The 23,000-nt window shown below is 40.9% G+C and overlaps 4 protein-coding genes across 4 annotated transcripts in view; 3 read left to right on the top strand and 1 right to left on the bottom strand.

Annotated features, from left to right (window-relative positions):
• The first annotated feature begins 210 nt into the window (after nt 1-210).
• cdkl1 (cyclin dependent kinase like 1 (CDC2 related kinase)) lies at nt 211-8,780 on the top strand. The gene is made up of 10 exons (XM_026151524.1): nt 211-371; nt 1,945-2,135; nt 3,060-3,181; nt 4,962-5,034; nt 5,373-5,463; nt 5,924-6,124; nt 6,258-6,340; nt 6,484-6,540; nt 6,636-6,797; nt 7,981-8,780. Exons 2-10 carry the CDS (start codon nt 1,968-1,970, stop codon nt 8,080-8,082), a joined length of 1,059 nt encoding a protein of 352 aa, XP_026007309.1. The 5' UTR covers nt 211-371; nt 1,945-1,967; the 3' UTR covers nt 8,083-8,780.
• dmac2l (distal membrane arm assembly component 2 like) lies at nt 8,494-13,155 on the bottom strand. Its single transcript, XM_026151531.1, has 4 exons — nt 12,889-13,155; nt 10,920-11,128; nt 9,154-9,325; nt 8,494-9,033 (listed from the first exon to the last, which is right to left on the bottom strand). Exons 1-4 carry the CDS (start codon nt 12,981-12,983, stop codon nt 8,919-8,921), a joined length of 591 nt encoding a protein of 196 aa, XP_026007316.1. The 5' UTR covers nt 12,984-13,155; the 3' UTR covers nt 8,494-8,918.
• A 71-nt stretch (nt 13,156-13,226) lies between these two features.
• Nucleotides 13,227-19,577, top strand: l2hgdh (L-2-hydroxyglutarate dehydrogenase). Its single transcript, XM_026151518.1, has 10 exons — nt 13,227-13,435; nt 14,547-14,662; nt 16,046-16,197; nt 17,188-17,319; nt 17,403-17,565; nt 17,663-17,697; nt 17,780-17,947; nt 18,280-18,437; nt 18,541-18,672; nt 18,762-19,577. Exons 1-10 carry the CDS (start codon nt 13,356-13,358, stop codon nt 18,955-18,957), a joined length of 1,332 nt encoding a protein of 443 aa, XP_026007303.1. The 5' UTR covers nt 13,227-13,355; the 3' UTR covers nt 18,958-19,577.
• A 1,463-nt stretch (nt 19,578-21,040) lies between these two features.
• Nucleotides 21,041-23,000, top strand: part of sos2 (son of sevenless homolog 2 (Drosophila)) — a 40,711-nt gene continuing 38,751 nt past the window's right edge. Inside the window, exon 1 of the mRNA XM_026151483.1 lies at nt 21,041-22,027. Coding sequence (XP_026007268.1) covers nt 21,944-22,027 — 84 coding nt within the window. The 5' untranslated portion in view covers nt 21,041-21,943. The remainder of the gene's footprint in view (nt 22,028-23,000) is intronic.

Genomic DNA, 23,000 nt, shown 5'->3' with positions numbered 1-23,000 from the left:
GATTCATCAAAATAGGAGTTAAAGATTTGAGTTTGTTTTAAGATAAAATGCTTTTCATACTTCATTTTTAACAGGTGTGCAAGTGAAGCACAGTCAAGGGATATTAATGATGATAATGTTAAAGAAGTGACAGCATTAAAAATGAAGAAAAAAATGCAGTTACAGTTGGGTCACTTTATTTTGAAAAGCGCGACCGGATGTAGGTTTCATTTAACCACCTTTACGGATTAAAAACAGGAGCTCGCTGGAGCTGCAGGAGTAGTTGTTCTGTGATCGTCTACCTCGCAGGCTGATGTTGTTTGGAGGAAGAAAAGGGTCCTCCTGAATTTGGATTTCCTCTTAAAGAAACATCTGCGAGCATTTTACGGACAGTAAGTTTATAAATGTGATTTATTTTGGGTTATTCTACTTTAATGGTCAGGATTATTCGTCCATAGGCTTTACAGAAACACTTTATTTCCATGTTAAAATTAAGTAGCATGGGTATTTAAAAAAAAAAAAAAATAGTTGCACCTTCTCGAGGCATCAATTTAGCAATTTTGTTTTTTTTGTTTCTAATAAATTATACAGTGTCCAGGCACTACAGAAGGCAGGTGTAAAGAGATGAAATGGGAAGTGCTGTATTTATCCATTATTTGGGACATTATTTTGTTATAGCAGTTGAAGTAATGATGAATAGTTGATAATAACAATCATGTTATCTGACAGATGCCTCTATCAAAATATCCATGTTATCCATGATCAATAGAAGTTTGTTCAGGGACTTGCTCTCCACCACAGCTTCAAAGGTGCTTCCAGTTTGCAGCCAATCACAGAGCCAGCCTCTTTGGATGAGATTATTCAGTCAGCTGTAGCTGTGCTTGCTACAACTGACTGATAAATAAGATCTTCATCTTCCTCAGGAAATAGACCCTGTTCACACCCTTCTTGAATACAGCCTCTGTGTTGGTCTTCTAGTTCAGTCTGCTGTCTGATGATGGGACTCCCAGGTGCTTGCATTCCTCCACCACATCAACTTACTGTCCCAGGATAGATATAGCTAGTGTGGCCATCCTTTTTCTTCTGAAGTTGATCATATCTGTCATCATCTTATTCCCATTCAGAAGCAGATGATTCTCACTAAAGGCCCCTCACTACTACATCCATCCACTGCAGAGTATTTGTGTAGGTTGCACGGAGCTGCACAGAAGGACTGAGGTGCAAATAAATTAAAGATAATCTCCCGATTTGTGGCTCAGGATGTAAATGCACACAAAAAGATAATAATTAAGATGTCATTTGTGTGTATACATGAAGTCAGCAAGTGATGTAATAATGTGTGGCCATTCCAAGTGGACATTTCTGTACTTCTTTTCTCATAAATATTAAATTATGTTTGCTTACTTCAGGAGTCACCTTTCATTCAGATATCTGGACCATAATAACAGCTTTTAATCATAAATATCAGCCGTTATACTTAGAGGTTATATTTTAATCAGAGGTGGTATTTCCCCCTTTGAAATGCATTCAAATTTTTCAGTGCAGCACTTTGATATTCTCCTCACCATGTTATTAGTCTTATCTTTGTGTCCCCCTCAGGGAAATGACCGAATATACTTTGCATTGCAAATGTTTTTGTTACGCAATCTGCTGGGAGATGGGTGTAACGTTCCCTCTTTGTGCAGGGCCATTTAGGAAGTTACCCTAACATTTTCATCCCTGTAAAACGAGCTTGCATGCAGGCATGCTTTTGACGGGTCAAAAGTTGCTCATACTTTTTATTGCTGCAAAAACATGTTTGTTTGTTTGTTTTTAAAAAAGCTAATTTTTGCAGCTTGGCTTGTGTAAACCATTCATAAAAGCAGTAGATTATCAAGTAAAGCCCCCTTCTTCCTTTCTTTTCCTCTTTGTCTGTTTTCAGGCTGCCACTGCTGCTTGTAAAGTTTTTGTTTTGTCTCCTTTCAGAGGAGCACTGCTTCCTCCTCAGTATGGAGAAGTACGAGAAGATTGGAAAGATTGGAGAGGGCTCGTACGGAGTCGTCTTCAAGTGCAGAAACAAAGACACGGGCCAGATCGTCGCCATCAAGAAGTTTGTCGAGTCAGAGGATAATCCCATCATTAAAAAAATTGCACTGAGGGAGATCAGGATGCTCAAGGTAAAGACGCAGCCTGTCTGACAGAAGCTTGCAAATTAGTACAGAAGTTGCGAGAGAAAAACATCAAAATGATAAATGAATAAAAGAGGCATGTAATGCTAAAGTCTGCTTTACAAAACTGGTCTTCTTAATGCAGAGTTGCAAGATAAAATTATGTGACTAAGAACGAAATATATGACTTACGAAGTTACATTTATCAAATAAAAAACTCATCAGGATAAAATTATTAGCAGGAAGCGTAAAACATTCACATTTTTTTACTTTACAAATCAAGTTTTTATCATAACTCTCAGCCAAACTGTTGTTTTGAAACTTTAACTCAGTCTTTAGAGGATTTAAATCTTGTTTTTAATGCAAGGAAATGTAAAGCATTCCTCCTCCTGTGCAGCCAGCGGGAGGGACACGGTGCAATTAATTCTGCCGACAGAGGGGAAACACTTCGCTTTCAAACCAGCAAACTTGAGAAAAGGTTTAGAGGGCTGTAATCAAATGAAGGCAAAACCCTGCAGGGTCAGAGCTGACTCCAGTATTTCAGTTGCAGTGTGACATGTCTGTGAACATTGAGTTATCTTTTAAAAAAGCCTCTGGCACGAGTTGAATATCTTTCTTAGGCTGTAAATTGGAAGCTTAGGCTCAGTTGTGGTCAAGTCATGTGTTTTGTTAACGATGTACATATTTATCAAAGATGTACCGATGCGTTTGTTGGTGGTTTAATTAGTCATGCAGTGGGTGGGAGCGCTGGAGGCCTGCTGGACATCAGGAGCTCGTAAATAGGACAGGTTGTCAGGGGCAACAGCATGTTTATTACCCTCTCTTAACAGTTTAGTGTGTTTGAGATACAGACAGAGACTGATGAGCCACTCCTCTGTGCAGCAGATTCTGCTTGTAATGTCTGTTTGGGATTTCTGTTTTCTGTCTGTGCAGCAACTGAAACACTCCAACCTGGTGAATCTGATCGAAGTGTTTCGACGCAAACGGAAGCTTCACCTGGTCTTCGAGTACTGCGATCACACCGTCCTCAACGAGCTGGACCGCCATCCCAGAGGGTGGGTGTGTCTCCCCACAAAACCTCCCTGAAAGAAAGAGATGCATGCATTTACTTGGTAGTTGCTTTGTAACTGCACATGTTTAAAGAACAGCATTGCAAACACCTGGCTTTCGGCTATCTCCAAACTTCATTTATATAACATGTATGCCGCTTTGTCCAGCTCTGATGGGCACAACGCTCATCTCCTGGGAGACTGACTGGCTTTCTGTGGTATGCTTACAGTGATGCCCTCCCAGAATGCTTTGCTGGAAGGGAGCCACATTTTATAGGGAGTGTTTTGGCTCTCCAGTCCCCCCGCCCTCCTCTAGTCCTGGCCTATAGCCTTCAGGCCACAGACGGGTTCAAAAGAAGAGACAACAAAATAGATAGAAAGGGGCTGAGATTGTTATAAATCGCCAGTCACAAGGCTCGAATTAGCCATTTCCCCAGCAACACTGGTAGATAGCGGCCCCTTGACCAACAAAGCCTCAGTTGTTGAACATTGTGCCTCAAGAAAGAAATGGCTGGCCATTACTGACTGTCATCTTCAGCCACAGAGCGGCAAAAGAAAACTAGAAATGAAACAAAACAGAGCAGAAAACAGAACAAATGTATTTTTTTGTGTTTTGCTAAATGAACCGTGACGAGCTACGCGACTTCTATTCCAAGCTCCTCCCAAAACTGTCTCACAAACCATTATTTTATCAAATCACAACATTATGGTCTTACTGACCTTCATCGGGTACAAAAAGCAAGTCAGTTTGTGAAATTTCTTTCCTCGTAGATATTCCAAGATTCCACAAAGTGCTTGGAATCCACAGCAACTCGGCTGCAAAGTGTCAGATCACGCAACGTTACAGAGGAGTGTCGCTGAATGCATGAAGGATGCTAACATTCTTCTTATTCACTAACTGCAAAGCTCCAAACCTTCTGTGGCATTAACATCAGCACAAAAGCTGAGTGCCGGGAGCTTCGTGACATGGGTTTCCATGACCCAGCAGCTCCCGTAGGCATAAAGTGTAGGTAGCCTTTTATCCATATACTGTATGACTGGCCTCTTTAGCAGCACCACTCCAGGGATGTCTGTTTGCTGGTCAGTCTACCACAGGGGTGCCCAATCCCAGTCCTTGAGAGCTACTGTCCTGCAGCTTTTGGATGCACCTTGTTCCGACACACCTGAATCAAATGAATGGCTTGTTATCAGGCCTTTGCCAAACTTGATGGCATGCTGAAGAGGTAATCAAACCATTTGATTCCGCTGTGTTGGAGTAGAGATGCATGGACTGGGATTGGGCACCCCTGGTCTACCACCTTCACACCCCACCTCATCAATGACTTTACGGACCACACTGAAAGTTTTGCACAGACATTGATGACCCCCAGAGCATGCATCTTACAGATTTTACTGATCCCAGACTTTTTTTTTTACCAAACCAGGGGTTTTATATTTTTGTTCACCACCACACAGACCCAAAACAATATAACGATACAAAACATAAACAATATAAATACTAAATCTAGTAAACATGGCAGAAATCTTAATGTCTGTTTTTTTGGCATCACTTGGGCTTGTTGATAGTGTATCAGGAAGCTTGTTCCCTCCAATAAAAGGCCTTACATTAAGAAAGGCAGGCAAGCGTGAAGCTCCAAGCTCAGTCTCTGACAATGTCATCACGTGTTTGGAAATTTTCCAGTAAACCCCATTTTGTTCTAAGAATCTTTTCCAAGATCAACAAATACCCTTCAAGCTCGAATAAGTTTCTGTCTATCAGTTAACTGATTTCCTCCTTGTCCTACAGCGTCCCAGAGCATCTTGTTAAAAGTATAACCTGGCAGACGCTTCAGGCCGTCAACTTCTGCCACAAACAGAATGTAAGTGACGTCACGCTCGCTTCTCCCACCTGACTCCTCACGTAGCGTATTTCCCAGTTGTCAAACCTTCCCCTCTGCTTTGTTTTTCAATTCCTTACTACCCTCCTCCCTCCTCCACCACCCAACAAACACTCTGCTTTATGGCTCTTTTTTTTTTTTTTACAAGAATTCCTTTCCCGTGGCTGACCAGCAGTTAATGTATCACCAAGACACAACAAACGCTAGAACGGCCCCCGTATAACAATGTGGCTTGAAGTCTACAATCTCTTTCTACTCCCATCAGAAAGCATGTGGTTAAGTTCATAGAGTGGTGTAACTCTACTGTACTGTCTCTGCAGTGCATCCACAGAGACGTCAAGCCGGAGAATATTCTCATCACCAAGCATCAAGTCATCAAACTCTGCGACTTTGGCTTTGCCAGGATACTCAGTAAGTTCATCAGCAGCTGCAACAGTGTTGACAGTGCCCCTTAGTGGTCACTGTTACCATTACAAGTGCATATTCATATTTACAACTTAATGAAAGTTACCCTAAACTTGGTTAAGTACTTGCTGGATAGTTTCAGTGCTTCAGATTCACATAGAAGAGTTCAAGGCTTGTTACTAATATTTGTTTTAATCCCTCATTCAGAAATGATTCCCTGAAAACCAACAGAAATCCCCAACAACAAACTTAAGATATTCAGTTCAGTGTCACACAATGAAAAAGAGCAAAGTGTCTCTTTCTGGGTTAAATTTTGACAACATTCGCTTTATTGAATTACAGGAAAACGGCTAAATGATGTTTGCAGCTCCAGGATTACTCACTGAATGAGTCTTTGCAGAAACTATGTGTGTTTTCACTGATAGTTGAAATGATGTTGGATTTTGTGCATTTCTGTGTTTGGCAGCTGGTCCGTGTGACTACTACACCGACTACGTTGCGACCCGCTGGTATCGCGCCCCTGAACTGCTGGTGGGAGACACTCAGTACGGCCCCCCGGTGGACGTGTGGGCAATCGGTTGCCTGTTTGCTGAGCTCCTCTCGGGGACGCCTCTGTGGCCCGGGAAGTCGGACATGGACCAGCTGTACCTGATCATAAAGACCCTCGGTAAGATCAGCCTCCTGCGTAAAATGCCTTTACATTTTCGGAGAAACAATATCTTATAGCGATTTTTTTCCCTAATTTTATCGGTGAGGTATAATGCGTTATACTCGCTATTCGCTGTGTGATTATGTTCCAGGAGATCTGATTCCTCGACACCAGCAGGTCTTCAGCAACAACCAGTTCTTCTGTGGAGTATCCATTCCAGAGCCACAACAGATGGTGACGACGAGTTTTGCTTCCTTTATTTCAGTCAGAAAAGGCCGAATAAAGATCATTTCACTGAAATAATAAATGAACAAAAAGAAATATCTAAACTTGTGACTGTCTTTTCAAAAAGTCCTTTTGCTCTTCGGTTTCTGCAGGAATCTTTGGAGCAAAAGTATCCAAACCTCTCACATCAAACTCTGAGCCTGATGAAGGTGAAGTTGTTTTTATTTTAATGTTTGCAGTTCTTCCTGCTGCTGTTTTACAAAACTGACAAATTCTGGTGCTCTGTCCACACGTGATGGTGCAGGGCTGTCTGCGGATGGACCCGTCTGAGCGGCTGACCTGTGAGCAGCTCCTCCAGCATCCGTACTTCGACAGCCTGAGAGAAAGAAACGAGAGCACATCTCGACAGCAGGACCGCTCCGGCAACAAAAGGACACGTTTACCTCGCAGACACATTCCCCCCGGGGTGAGCAGCCTTCTGTTCCAATGATAAAGATGACGTATCATATTTGGGATAACTGGTGCCAAACTGGTTGTGTTTTAACTTGAATACAGAATTGTCAGTGGTTATATCTATATCGGCTCATACTATTAAAACGAGCACTTAAAAGTTACAAATCAAAAACTACTTCTTATATGTTATTAATAGATGACTACTTATACCACTTATACTACTTATTATATATCAGGATATAATAAAAGATAATCAGGTCCCGAGGTCTGAAATTTAGGTAAATACAACATCGATGAACTACAAAACATAACATGACAGTTTGTCCCGAAAGAACATCTGCAATCGCCACAATTCAACTTTATTCTCAAAATGATCAATATTTTTGTTCTTAATTTGTCCCCAATTCTCCATCATAGAGGGTAAGTAGCAGTCAAGTGTTACTAATAAAGTGCACTTATCTAATGATCATCAACGAGGGTCACCGACTCCATACAAGCAGAGGTTTTTGGCAGTTTGCAGGACTGTAGCATGCAGGTGTGTGTTAACACAAAACCAAAATGTTCCCAGAAGTGGACATCCCAGCAAATTCATCCTAAGGTCAAATCATGCAATGCTCAGAGAAACTAAAAAACAAAACAAGAGCTACATCTCAGTTAGCATGTTGAATGTGAAAAAGACTGAACAAGTGTGGCTTGTTTGGAAGGAAAGCCTCTTCTCTCTAAAAAGGACATGTTAGCACAGCTTCAGCTTCCAACGTTGCAACTAAACAGATGACAAGATTTCTGGAACAATACCATTTGGACAGATCAGACCAAAGTTCCACTTTGTTTGGCCATAAGCACCACATTTGGTAAAAACCAAACACAGTGCGTCAGTAAAACACCTCACACCAACAGTCGAGCACGGTGGTGGAGGAGTGAAGATCTGGGTTTGTTTTGCACTCGAAGAACCTTACAGCTATAGAGTCGACCGTGAATTGTTTTCCGGGGTTTTCTAGAATTAAATGCGAGGCCATCTGTCCGACTGGTCAAACCGGTCATGCAACAGGACAATGATCATAATCACGGCAGCAAATCCACAACAGACTCTCTGAAAAAGAGACCCAGTCAGAGTCCAAACCTCAGGTTGTAAAACTCATCGATCTTTAAAAAAATGCCCTTGTAAACTTGTTTTTACTGATTTTTGTGCTCTACAGTATTTGCCACAGTTGACCAGCAGCAGCTTCTTTCCAGCTCTGGACAATAAGAGGTACTACAACAACCTGCGCAAATTCAACTATCACCTACCGAACATCTAATCCCGCTGGTCCTGATCCGAGTCCAACCACCACCAAGAGCTCAGTAACGTGACGCATACTCCAGTAGCACTTTTTAAACACATTTAATGAAGCTCCAACCACTTTTTATGAGGTGTATCACATGAGGTGTCTCTAGTATCTCTCTCGTTGATGTCAGTCTATGCACTACTCCCAGCAGGTCATGTTGGTTTATGTATGTCGCCGTCGTTTCAGGCTGATTTTGTATAGAGACAAGAAGCAGTGAGCTGCTCCGCTCGTAGCTGCACAGTAGACTGAAGGAAAAACTCCAATGTACTGCCTTGCCTGGTTTGCCAAATGTATTTTTATATAATAACGGGCTTTATAAGAGCAACTTGTTTGTTATTTTAGTAAGTTATAATGCAGGACATGAAGTTAAACTGCTCGTGAGCGTTTCAGAAAATCTTATTTATTGACATTAGGAGTAAATACAGACATTAAACATCCTTTATCCCACTTTCACAAACATTTATTAGCAGCAGTCGCACTGTACTCAACGTCTCTGGAATATTGGTGCTAAGGATGTTTTCAGCCATCTGTTTGTCCTCAGATATTTAATGATGAATGCCAAAATAATCTAAAAAGAAGATGTAAATTACTCTTAAAATAAACCTTTTCAATTGCTTTCTCTATGTACACACATATGGAGTTACTTTGAATAAATATCACAGTGAACTAGTGTCACCAGCGATTTCATTTGACTCTTTGTTGGACTGACGAAATGACAACTCTGTGAATGATTACGCCACACCTTCTCGCGACAAAAAACCCTCAAAACCTAAGAATAATGGATGTTGTGCTGTGTGCCATTCACACGATCAGTCCAGGTCCAGCTGTATTTCCAGATGTGGAAGTGCAGTTTGCAGCCTGTCAACTGTTGTCTGTCTGTCTTTGATTCCGGGAAGATCACTGAGAAACAGATACTCCAGTTTCCTGAGAGGAAGCATCGCCTAATTACTTCATTCGTTATAAGATTGTTTTTTTAAAAAAAGCACCATTAAAACAAGCAGTACTTTAAATTTGTTTCCTTTGGAGCAAACAATAAACACTGACCTGAGTTTGTGCAGGGCGATAATACCCTTATCAGTCACATTTCCACACGACACCACCTCCATCATGTACAAGCTCTCCTGCAGGTTCTCTATGGAGGTCAGCCTCTCCAGACAGGCATCTTCAATGTAGATACACTTATTGAACTTGACTTCTTCCAAATGTTTCAAACCATCTAGAAAAATCAACGTTAAAAAAATGGCATCAGCACGTTTAGGAAAAGGGACTCAGGCATGCTCTCCTTTAAATATATATATACTGGAGTTCAGCAGCCAGCAAGGTCAGAGAAAGCGTGCGTGCCTGCTTGGTGTAAAATATCCCGGACACTTGCGTCACTTTTAGATAATTAGTCTAAGAGAGATGCACTTTCCCCTCGCCTTTCTTGTTAACACCACGGAAGGGAATCGCTTTCAGGTCAACCGTCGAGGTCGAAGCTAATGCAAAATTTACACTTTCTGAACTTGGCTTTAATTTTTAATTTAAACACACTCTTTACTATGTTAATCCAAAGCGAGTTCAAAGGGAAATAACCTATGTTAACATATGTCAACATCTGGATTTACTGATGTTAACAGAACATAAGTCCTAATGACTTATGTTCTGTTCCCCCAGTGCCATCATTAGGTCAACAAGATCATTATGAAGCTGGAAGTACAGAATATTGAGTTCTGTCCTTGTTGATCAAAGCGTCCCTTATTAAAGTTCACAGTCTGTCAGTTTTGTAACATATTTTTGTTGCAATGTTGCTTTTAATTTGTTATATTATATACGAGACATATATAACTTTATTTTTAAAGTTAAATTTGTTTTTTGTTTTTTTAATGATTTCTTTGACCAGTTCTTTTTCCAGGGTGGAATGATTGCACAGCACACATTTTAATCACTTTAAAAACAAAAACTGGGTGCATAGATTTGAATTTGCTTTTGATTTTTTTCTAATCCATACAGGGCTGAAGATGTATACACTCAAAACTATATATATACGCATTCCCCTAAATCTTTTAATAAGTACGCTGAAGGTTCTACAATGTCTTTTAACTTGACAGGGCCTATTAACTTCTCATTAGTGATCATGATCGACCACAACAAGGATTTGTTTACCAGCACTCATTGGATTGATCAATACTTTGAAGAATTGCAGCACCTAACATGGACAAGCTAAATGCTTTCTGGAGAAACCTTTAATGGTCAGACGACACGGACATTAAGCTGGAAAGTGGATGGAATATCTTAAGATTACTTCCAAATTGTTCAACTTAACCTTAAATCTGTAAGGCTGTATGTATATATTTGAGCCTGTATGTATTCTTCTGACCCAAAGTTTGAAGTAAATTCAAATTTGTACATTTGTGTATGCTGCACATCTTTAATGACATCTGCACAGTTCAAAGGAATCATTAAAAGCTCAAAATAATTGTGAGATTCACGTCCATGGATGTAAACTTCTGACTACAACTGCATGTATATCTGAGGTTAACAAAGTACTTATCCAAAAGGCATCCAAAAGATATTTAAGTGCAGACGACGAACCCTCTGAATCTAAGAATATGGATTTTTTTCTTTCTTCTGTGATATGAGATCAGCCATTAAACACAATATTAATTCATCAATGTTTTCCTCCCCATGAACATTTTTTCTGTTAATTAAAAAGACAACAGCCTCACCAGGTGTGTGACTGTACACTTAAATATATCTGAGACAACATCCGCGATCATTAGGTGAAGACGTCAATGAGTCTAGAACAAGAACATGATGTTCTCCACACTGACCCAGGTAGTCAAACCCTTTGTACATGATGCAGGATTCAGTGGCGTCAATCGCCTGGATCTTGTATCTGCCCAGAGACCCAGTTGGCAATGCGTTGTAGTCGAGATGCCAGCGATCAAAACCCTGGAAGCGCACTTTAGCACCACATCTCAGCAACCACTCTGCTGCTGCTCGGTCTGGGCCCACAGCTTTTATCCTTTCATAGTCCACCCTGAGTGAAGATCAACAAACAGTCAAAGTACTGCACATGCTGATATGTGATGAAATGTGACGGGTCACATTTGTTGGGTGCAGAAAGGGAAGAAGGGTCAAGAGACAAAAGTCAAAAGTCCTATTGACAACTTCCCCACTAGGGCAAATGTTAAAACCTGAACTAATCATCAACGGTTTACAAAAACAAACATGTTGTCAGTTCATAGCCTGTACATAGCTTGTACTCACTACAGCCTGTACATACTTATAGTTATAGAATATTCACAACATACTTCATACCGTGTACATTATAACATAATAGACCCATTTCTGTAATATACTTACATATCTATATTATTGCTAATATATATTGTAATATATCTATATCACTAAAGCACTTCTGGATGGATGCAAACTGCATTTCGTTGCCCTGTACCTGTGCATGTGCAATGACAATAAAGTTGAATTCTATTCTATTCTATTCTAGTTTATTTAACATGAAAAAAATTATTTTAAGCGCCACTGGACTGTAATTCCTCATCTTTACTAAACAGTTACAAGCAAAAATCTCTGTAAATGAAACAAAAGTGAAAATTAATTTATAAATACAGGCCTAGAAATAGCTTTTCTGTTTAAGTGTTTGTTTAGACTTTGTTTATATGATCTTAGATAAATGGATATGTTTCAATGTGGGCTTTCTTTTCTTTGTTTAGGGAAAAAAATAATACTGTAGCTGACCCATTGTGTCCATTTCTACCCAGCTATGCTTTTACTGGATGGACGATGTGTTTAAGATGAAGCCATTGGCAGTCAGATCCTTTCTAAATGGTATTGCATGGGGGATCAAAAACTGACTTTTGCTCTTCTGCGTTCATAATTCCATCAATTTTGACAAGATCCCAACACTGTTGTCTGAAACACAGCTCCAAACCATGACAAAGCCTCAACCGTGCATTACAGATGGCTGTTGATACTCACTATTGTTTCCTTCTTCTGACCCCTTCAGTACATATTGATGAATCACTCCATCAGACCTGTTGTCACTGATTTTTGGTCAGGTTCTTGTATGATTTAGCATACATCACGCTTTTTCTTTCTTTCTTAAGAACGGCTTCTTTATAGCCATACTTCAACCGAGGCCATTTCCAATGAGGCCTCAGTGAAGACTAGATCGATCAACAGAAGATCCAGGTGCATCTCTCAGGTCCTGTGTCAAGTCTTACCTGGATTCTTTTTCTTTTATATTTCTTAAGGACATCACTTTCAGATAGGTTTGTCTGCTGTAGAAGCTGTAGTGGCTTTTCACTTGTTATTTTGTACTCAACATGTCCAGTTTCCAATTTTAATGACACACCACGCTGAGATATAAGAAGTTTTAAGCTAATCTCTCTTTGGGAATCATCTTGTTGGTGTGAAAATCCTATTTTATGCCTATCAAACTGTATTATATTTAGCATTTTTCATACATTCAGCTACAGAAACAGGAACAAATTACAGGCTGCTAGTAGCAAAGTGCCTAAAGACACGTTTTAAAGGGGTGTTTGCCAAGTTTTTTGTTATGTGTTGACAAAACTGGTTCATTCCTTGAGTTAAATGCCTGTTTTATGTTTGTCTGACTCATAGGTCAGGGTTAAGTCTCTGAATATAGTCAGGTACAAGGACTGGGTTCAAAATGAGAGAAAAAGCAGCTAATGTCCAGAAAAAGAAAAGTATGGCTCAAGACTTTCGTATAGTGATGTATTGTTAAGGTGGAGGTGAGTTAATAAAAAGGTGCCTCACTTGTTGAAAACGGCATTGAGCCAGCCCCAGAAGTGTCTGCGGCTCCTCTCCGGGTGAGTCACCGCAAACTTCACCGCCTGCGACAACAGTCTCATATCTGAAAGCCAAACTGCGCACTGGGAGTTATCTCCTCTGCTGGCTCTCACCGACAAACAGCGCAGGACTGCGACACATAAACAATCCCGTCTCTCACCTGTCCTCCCACAAGCAAAGGACAACTGACAAACACTACTGTTTACATTCAGAGCGCAGCCATCATAGCTCTAACCTTTAACCTTAACGACGTATCACGAATAAAAAAAACGCGGTATCCAATTGGCTGGACGCGCTTACGTCAGAGCGGAACGTTAGCGGCTCTACGTACGGGAGCGAGAGGAGGAAACACGAACACTAGGAGCTAAGGAAAGTCGCTCCTGGCTTTTATACAATGAAGAAGCTAATTTGAGCTGCTATTAAACGCTGTGACAATGATCCGGATCCTGAGCGGGGCGTCCTTTAAGGCTGCTGGTGGACTGTTAAAGGATATTCAAAGCAGACAGCTACACGGGTGAGGCTGACACCACAAAGACAATGACTTGTGCATAAGTGTGAGCTTGTTCAGTTATATGTGAGAGAAGAAGTAGTGGTGGGGTGCTAGTTTCTTTAATGCGTACAGATAGGTAGGAAAATGTGCAGACGAGCCTGCCCAAATATGCAACTTTCACTGAGCTGTCAGTGAAATCCAGCACAGGTGTCCTAGTCACTGCCAAGGACACCCAACTCCCCCAAGATATAGATTCAACAACATCTGTACCCTCTGCATGAGCTAGGTCCTCACACCACGTTGTTTACTCACACAAAACATCTGTCTGCCTTTCCAGTCATCTGCGCTCCATTCACATTTCACTAAGTCATTTTAAACTTTCAGAAGCTCCCTTGATTTCTTAATAAGTGTCCAGCAGGGAGGACGGTTGTTAGAGTTGCCGTATTTTCAGAGGCTGCACACAGCTTACCGCTCCCTCTCCAGTTTACTTTAAGGAAGCCCTGCAATATAGGAAATTACAGTTAATTATTATTAAGAGCAAGGGAAACCTTCCTACTTAAATTCAGCTTCTTCAGAGATAACCCTCGGGTTGACAGGTGAAATGTTTGGCAGGTTTAACTACTTACACCTGTGCGCATTTGTACAGGTCCTGGCACTCTGTTCTAGTTATGATAGAAACCCTCGAGCAAGGTTTCATCTCTGAACATTGACACTTTCTAACCAATTTGGTGATAGTCCCTGATTTAATCTCTGGTTGCATTTATTGCTTTAATGTTTTGTGGGACATTTAAGACATTTTGTCTGGCTGTTGCAAAAGTGCCGCAAAATGTACTCACTTGGTTACAAGATTTAAATGTTTGTGAACATTGTGTTCTTGCAGATCCTTGCTTGCTCTAGCTTGCCTATATGGTGAAGGGTTCTTCTATCCTATTTGTAATTGCAAATACCTCTTTAACTCAAACATCTGTGTCATAGGTCTCCAGACTGATCTGCGTCAAAGGTCTCTTTCTCATCCATGGCTGGACTTTGACCTAAATATTCTGCTTTGTTTTCTACCTTTTCAATCTGTACAGCTAGTCGATTATTAATAGCCACCTTAAATTTTGTCCTGTCTGTTTGCTTTTTGTTTTTTCAGCACATATGACATAGCTGTGGTGGGAGCTGGCATTGTGGGCTTGGCCACAGCCAGAGAGCTGATTCTGAGACACCCGTCGCTCACTTTCGTCCTCCTGGAGAAAGAAAAGGAGCTTTGTGAGTGGAGTGTTGTGGATGTAAAGACACGGAACAACATGTTAATGTAGAGATTTGTGTTCTCCACAAATCTCTACATTTTTGACCCACTCACTGACACTCTTAAACTTGACAGCCCTTTCCCTTTAGTTACTGTTTCATTAATAATCAAATGTCCTGGAGAACAGAGCCAAAACATTGTAAAAATGTAACAAACCAGCAAACATACTCTGGTACTGTTTTCTGAAGTTATTGCAGGATTTTGGATGTATGACAACACTTTACCCCAATCAGTATATAAGATATTTATACTACATTTGCAGTCATGTGAAAAACTTGCATGATATAGATATATATAGATATAGATGCATGATATAATGGCTTGTAGCGATGACTTAAATTAATAATTTCCTGTGTGACTTCAGTCTCTCACATCATTGTGGTAAAACTTTGCACTCTTATTTAAAACAGTGCTTCAGTTCATCGATGATAGCAGGCATTTGTTTGTGCACTATTCTCTTAAGCCTGATTCTACTGTTGTGGACACAGAAGTCAACAGTTGGAGAACCCACGGCTGATTTGTCATTCCTGTTATACTTCTTTTAAGTCTGCCGTCTGGACGCATTCTTATTTGATGCATTGTAAAAAGGCAGGTGGGCAGACCCTCAGCTAACTGTCTGATGACTCTGGGACCCAAGTGGACCCTAACAGAATCCCCGCTTTAAGGTCCCACCACAGTATTTCAGTGAGGTTGAGGTCTGGACTTGGACTGGGCCATTGCAGCATGTTGATTCTTTTCTTTTTCAGCCTTTCTGTTGTAGATTTGATGCTGTGCATTGGATCATTTTAATCCTACGTGACTCATTTGCTATCAGATAGATGGCCTCACGTTTGATTCTAGAATACTTTGGTATACAGAGGAGCTCATGGTTGTCTCAATGATTGTGCCCAGGTCCTGTGGCTGCAAAACAAACCCAGACCATCAGCCCTCCACCACTGTGCTTGAGTTGTTTGCGCTGTTATGCTGAGTTTCCCCAAATGTGGCGCTGTGCACTGTGGCCAAATATAATGCACACTTTGTTCTTGTTTGCCCAAAGTCCAAAGAATTTGTTGAGACATCAACTCCTGGGAAGATAGTGGCTTTGTATTAACACACCTGACTATTAACTACTGTTTTCCACTCTTTTATGCTATGCTAATCTCCTAGGTGTACCCTAATATTTACCAAACAGAAAGTTAAATAAAGTTCATTAAAACTTTTGCATATTAAAATGATCAACATTTAAACAGATAAATAAACGAAACAAAAAAATTATTTCAGTCAGTTTTTTTTCCCCCCATCACTCCGTAGGACTTAATACTCCCTTCTCTCTTATTGTTCTTCAATTTGTCCATACCTACCAGCTTTACACCAGAGTGGGCATAACAGTGGAGTCATTCACAGTGGGATCTACTACACACCGGGATCACTGAAGGCTCGCCTGTGTGTGCGAGGAGCCACTTTAGCCTATGAGTACTGTGAGAAGAAAGGACTTCCTTACAAGAGATGCGGAAAGGTTTGTCTCTGTATGTTAAGCTGATAGATTTAGAGTTCAGTGACCACCTTGAGTGACTGAAATTACAGCAGACATTTATCAACAGTGTTGGGAAGGAAATATACTACTAGTTTAACTGTATTTAACAGTAGCCTACTGCCCTTTCAGCTTCATCCATATTTACACAGTTTAATTAATGTTACCCATTTTTACCAGGGGCTAATTGTTTTGTACTCTTGGTTCTATATGTTCTCAGTGAGAACAGATATCTGTGATAGAAAACAGATATTTTCTTGCTTATTAAGCACCACGCTATGGAGCCACTGTGAAATGTAAAGCAAAAATGGGTGACAAGGTCAGGAAATTTATAGAAAAAATAAAACTGCATATTGATTAAAAGCAGTGGGGGAAAAGTCGGTACCCACAGTTGGAACTAATTTCATGGTGAGCTTAATCCAGCAGGAGGCAGCATAACGACTAAAAGCAACTAAAATTGAACTAGGTGGCAGTGGTTAACCTGTGACCTCAGCAGGTCCTGGTAGGTTCCTACTTCAAATTGATTTTCTGGAGTTTTTTTTTTGTCTGGAGTTTGCAGTGTGGAATGGGAGGATGGATGGAAGTTTGAACTAGCTTTTAAATCTTTGAAATGTATATTTATTCCCAGACACGGGTCTTAAAGTCAGCTCTGTAGCTGAATGAAATCCAATGCAAGGATCAAATATTTGGAGTGTTTTGGAGACAGCTTTGATGTCTCCCCCTAAAGATTAAATCCAAATCAAGATCTTTGACTTGGATGTTAATTTTTATTGCCCCGTAGAGTAAAGAAAAGGACTGAGCGCCAATTCTTATTGCAAAAAATAAAATCTTATATTTATTTAGAATACAAGAGGACCATGTATGTTACCAACGATTTGATGCCTGCTTGTTTTTTTAGCGATTGTTGGTACTCTGAAACTTTTCAGTTGGTAATAGTGAAGTATACAGTATGTGTTTCTGTCTTAAACCATGCAGCTCATCGTTGCTGTGGAGCAGGAAGAGATTCCCAGACTGAAGGCTTTATATGAGCGCGGCATGAAGAACAATGTGCGTGACCTCACCATTGTCGATGGCAAGGGCATCCGGGACAGAGAGCCTTACTGCAGGGTGAAAAGAAAACAAACATCATCTCATTTACTTGGACAAAAACGTGTTAATGCAGAGTAATATTTGATATTTCGTCTTTTCAGGGGATAATGGCCTTGGATTCGCCCTACACTGGCATTGTCGATTGGAGGATGGTGGCTCTCAGTTATGGTACTGACTTCAAGGAGGCAGGTGGCACTGTGGTAACTGAATATGAGGTCAATGACATTTCCATGATCAAGGAGAGCCCATCAGGAAGCACAGAAGGTAACAAGCTGGTTGTGCACATCAGTGTTGACACAGTCATAACTTGTCATAAAAATTGTATAGCTAACACAACTCCCTATTTAAATTCCATTTGCAGGAATGAAATATCCACTTGCAGTCAGAGATAACAAAGTAAGACATGTTAAAACAAAGGTATCACACGGTCAGATCGTGTTCTGTTGTTTACAGTTTTTGCATCATTACTTTCTCACAGGGTAATGAGCTGCGGTGCCGTTACGTCCTGACCTGTGGGGGCCTGTACTCGGACCGTTTGTCACAGATATCTGGATGCAGTCGGGAGCCACGGATCGTCCCGTTCAGAGGAGATTATTTAGTCTTGAAACCTGAGAAGAATTACCTGGTCAAAGGAAATATTTACCCTGTAAGTCTGCTGAAAATGTTTTCCTGGTACAAACATATACAGGCAGGTGTTTTCTGTTTGTTTAAATCATTTTTTGGCAATCTCAATTGCAGAACATCCCAGATATATGTGAAAAAGTATAAGTGAGTTACAGTATGTGGACTTCTTTTTCCTCCTGCCTGGAGATGTTTTGAGGGGAATTTTAAAAAGATGACTTCTTGTCGATTCCAATTTAGTAGTTCTGAAGCAGAGTTCTGACGGTTGCATCCACATTATTTGTGGGTTGTTTTAATACTTGTTGCAGGTTTAACATGTCTGTGTTTTCTAATACATTCTGTAAAATCTCTCATTAGGTTCCTGACCCTCGTTTTCCGTTCCTCGGAGTTCATTTTACCCCGAGGATGGATGGAAGTATTTGGCTCGGCCCCAACGCTGTCCTCGCCTTTAAAAGGGAGGGTTACAAAGTGTACGACTTCAGTGCTCAAGACTTTGCTGATGCGCTCTTGTTCAGGTAGCAAGTCTGTCCTGGAAGATGTGACGATTTCAGTCACAGTGTAACAGCTGCGTAGTGTGTGATGCCAATTTGTGTTTTATTTTGTTTTGTTTACCTGCAGAGGCCTTCAGAAGCTAATAATGAGGAACATTACATTCGGAGTTGGAGAAATGTATAGAGGACTTTTCATTGGTGCACAGGTTAAAAATCTGCAGAAGTACATCCCTGAACTTTCCCTGAGTGATGTGATCAGGTAGAGAAATCATTCTTGGTGCTTGTTACACAATATTAGGATAAATGTTAGGACCGGTTTTCTGTAACCGCCGGTTGTTTCCTGTCCAGGGGTCCAACGGGAGTTCGAGCACAGGCCCTCGACCGCGACGGAAACCTCGTGGATGACTTTGTGTTTGACGGCGGGGTCGGAGACGTGGGCAGTCGAGTGCTCCACGTGCGTAACGCTCCTTCGCCGGCAGCCACCTCCTCCCTCGCCATTGCTGAGATGATTGCAGATGAGGTGGAGAACCGCTTTACGCTGTAGCAGAGGGAGGAGAGAAAACCAAAGAAAGTCCAGCTGTCATGACTTCTTTATTACAGGACAGGCCTTAATTTAACAGAATAAAGTGACTTCTCTGCTGCGGTTTTGTTTTTAACACTTTTTTATTTTCGTGGTGCTACTTCGGGTTGTATGTTTACTCCACCACGTATGAAAGTACAGTTTATTTTGTGCACTACATTTCTGTCTAGAAATGAAGTTTGCCATGACCTGCTTTTTACATTTGTAACTTCAATAGCATTATCATCAGTTTCTAACATTAAAATTATAATATCAAAGTACATCAACTGTGCGTAAATGTGCACTTTAGATTTAAACGAGGACTCTCTAATGGTTACATTTCAGTACAAACGATTTCTTTTTAATTTTTCAATGTGATTTTTCAACCTGTATGAAAGAGGAGTTTGAAGACTGTATAGTCTGCTATAAATGAATGAAGAGTTTCGGTGTCATCATGAAGGCTTTTATCTAGATGTTGGCTTATGAAAGTCTTCATGTACCACACGGTTTACCAAGAAAGATCGGTTCTTCTTACTCCATTTGACAGTTGTGCAACAAAGATTGTTAAATTATATCATGACTAAATAGTGTCTTTGTCTTATTTATATTTTCATCAAGGCAAATTTATATTTTTTGTGGAGCTGCTGGTGATTTCTCTTGAATCTGTTTCAAACTCTGCACATGTTCCTAAAACTGTTCTGTTTGTCTCTCTGTCATTACATTGATTATGACAAATGAATGTTAAGGTAATTTTTAAAATATATATTTTTGAAAACAAATGTGCCATTTTTGTGGTTTCTGTTTTAGGTTAGTTTTTTTGGAGGATTTTTTTTTTTTTTAAAGATGTAGGCTACATTCTTTTATATTTAAATATAATGACTAATATGGGAATTGACCACAACTTCGAATATTTAAACACAACCTTGCTGTGTTTAAAGCTGATTTTTCACTGCACTGAAGAGGATGAAGTGGTGGTATGGAGAGAGTTGTGGACTTTTTAACCAATTCAGTTACATTTTATTTATATAGCACCAAATCCCAAAAACATTTGCCTCAAGGTGCTTTATATTGCAAGGTTAATACTGTCCCCTATCAGCAACCACTTGGCAACAGTGGGAGGGAAAAACTCCCTTTTAAAAAGGAAGAAACCGCTGGCAGAATTAGCCTCAGCCCCTGGTTGGGGGGGGAGCGTCAGAGGACAGAACAAAGACATGCCATAGATTAATAATAACTAATGATTACATACTGAGATGTTTTAAACCTAATCTTAAAAGTAGCTTCCCTATTCCAAATTGGGAGCTGGTTTCACAAAAGAGGGGCCTGAAGTGAAAGTTTCTACCTGCCATTTTACATTTAATTACCCTAGGGAACCACAATTAACCAGAGCACACTGTTTAACACAGTCCCGGAGACTGATTGGATGGCTGAGCAACGGAGAAGTGTACTTGTACTGTTTGAAGAACAAGGAAGATATGTAAAACTGTTGTAACTACAGAGGACTAAAGTTGATGAGCCATACCAGGACAGAGATGATGATCACCAAGCAGCAGTATGGCTTCATGTCAAGAAATAGCTCTAAAGATGCAACACGTACAAGAGAGGGATAGTGGATATACTGGATAAATTATGTTGAAGATGGAGCTAGCAGGAGGAAGTTCATGGATGTAGTGGAGGAGGACATGGAGAGGTTTGAGGGGGAGGATGCTAGGGAGATGGTCCACTGTGGCGACTACAGCCCTTCTGTGCCATGGCTAAGTCAATGAATTATAAAGTTTGGATACAAGGAGGCAACATACTGGAAGAGCCAAAATAAATTAAATACATATTAAATATTTAATTATTAAAAATGAAGTCAATCATTTTTTTTTCATGTGCTGAATCACAGCAACAAAGACAATGTATGGGGCACATAAGTTTTCAAAAAAATATTTTCACTCATAATATTTATTTATGCGCATTTTTCCCATTAATCCAGCCTCCTTGTCATATAAAACGTAATTAGAAATGTGTTTAGTGTGGCCGACACTTCAAAGGGAAAGTCAATAAGTTTTATTGTATTTCCTGCTGTCTATCCCTGTGTGTCGCTACTCTTCGCTGCTAAGAGTCTACTCTGTGTGTAGACAAAAGTCCAGCCTTGTTTTTTTCAGTCCAATAAAATGTGAAATTACGCAGGGACGCACGGCGCAGCGAGCAGAAGCTGTAGGCAGGCAGCGGAGTTGGTACGAACATCTTCGACTTCACGAACCAAAAACACCTCGGCTGCTCTTCAGCGGCTCTGCTCGCAAATATGCCTCGGACCGGCCGCTGCTTTGGAGGTGTACGCGGGATTTAGCGCCTTATCTGCTGCGGGGAAGATGACTGAATTCGGAGCAAGCAGCGCAGGAGAAAGTGTGCCTTGTTTGGAGCTGAACGGGTCGTGTGCCACAACATAGTACTCGCAGCGGAGGCCAGCCCCAGCAGCCTGTAGCAATCGTTAGCCGGCCAGCTAACGCTAGCGTGCAGGTGTTTTGGCTGTAAACAACGTAACATAACTTGTAGCTGTAGTTAGCTGGCAGCAACCTCGGCTCCAACGTCTTGCCTCAACATTGAGCTCAATGTGCCTGCTTTAAAGTTTTTAAGCAAACGCCAAGCAGCAAGTGTTACACTTAGCAGCATTCTTATTAGCAGTTAGCAGCTGCTGGGTGTTTACAGGAGCAGCAGGCTGGCCACATAGCCACAAAGCTAGCGACTTAACTTTATTGCTACATGTGCTTTTTTCCATCTTTTTTAATAGATATTTTTTCCGCTGTTTAGCACGATTTGACCTCGGACTCACACTCTGCTTTAGTTACTCTGCTTTTTATTAAGTGAGCCAGTTTGTGTTGTTTCACCGTTGTAAAGCCGGGACTGACCCACCCATAAGGACAATTTACCCGGGGCCGATGCTGACGGTTCAGCCCGGATCACGGCAACACCAGGAGCCGCTTCAGCAATGCAGCCCCAGCAGATATACGACTTTTCAAGTGACGAGAATAGTCACAAATGGAGAGGCCTCTTCGTGCAAGCTCTACGAAAGGTACGACTGTGACCACCAGCTTTCTCTATGCACTATTATAAATCAAAACACCCGTATTGGGGTGACCGATTTGAACACTGGTTTCATCTGTGCATCTTTACCAGAACAAAAGTTTTGGTAACACTTCTTGACTTGAGTCGGCTCAGAAGCAAAAACTTCAAAGTGTTTATATTAACACTATACTTATTTGTGAGGCATTTAGTGTTTTGCAGACCTCTGGAGATATCCCGCGCCTGTTGACATGTCTCTGCTGTGCCTATTCAATATGCTCGTCACCCAAGTTCCTCATAATGACTTCCCACAGTGATTTTGAAGAAGTTGTTCCTTTGTAACGAGTTTTTCGTCGTTTCGAGGGTGTGCTAACGACTTGCATGATCCAGGGTGAATACCAATGAAGCTTGAGTTGAGTGTCGTGTTGCCTTCTTTATTTGTTCCTCATTTCATCAAAAGATCATCATTGCTGAGCAAAGAGCTTCTGTAGCTGTTTTCGGGTGCTTTTGGTCACACTTATCTGCCTTTTTTCCCCAAGCAATGCAGCTTAGACTCTTATAAACTTAAAATGAATTCTTCGGAATAGGAAGCATTTGCATTTTAATTTCCTTGGTCAGCAGGACACATCTGTATCAGTTCCTTTTTGACTGCCCTGTTCTTTCCTTTTTCTTGCATCATCTTGGCTTCTCCTAGGTTTATTTTCTGTTTTGTGGCCCCTCCACATCCCCTCACCCCTTCTGCTCAGACTTGCAGAGTCATGAAAGTCTGGTAACAACTCCTAATGGAGAAAAACGCATTTGTCACTGCTCTTTCTGTTTCACTGGGGACTGTTTGCCTTGCTTTTCTGTAAGGTTACACACAAGGCCAAACTGTTTAGAAACTGGAAGGTGCACAATGATCTGCATGCTGCGTTTCCTTTTGAACTGGCTGTGTGTATAAACTTACAGCGTCCCGTCAAGACCTACTCATGAATTTTAGTGTT

This window comes from Astatotilapia calliptera, chromosome 19 (genome assembly GCF_900246225.1).
Source record: "Astatotilapia calliptera chromosome 19, fAstCal1.2, whole genome shotgun sequence".
Lineage (NCBI taxonomy): Eukaryota > Metazoa > Chordata > Actinopteri > Cichliformes > Cichlidae > Astatotilapia > Astatotilapia calliptera.
Note: the sequence above shows the minus strand (reverse complement) of the source record. Positions and strands in the feature narration are given on the sequence as shown.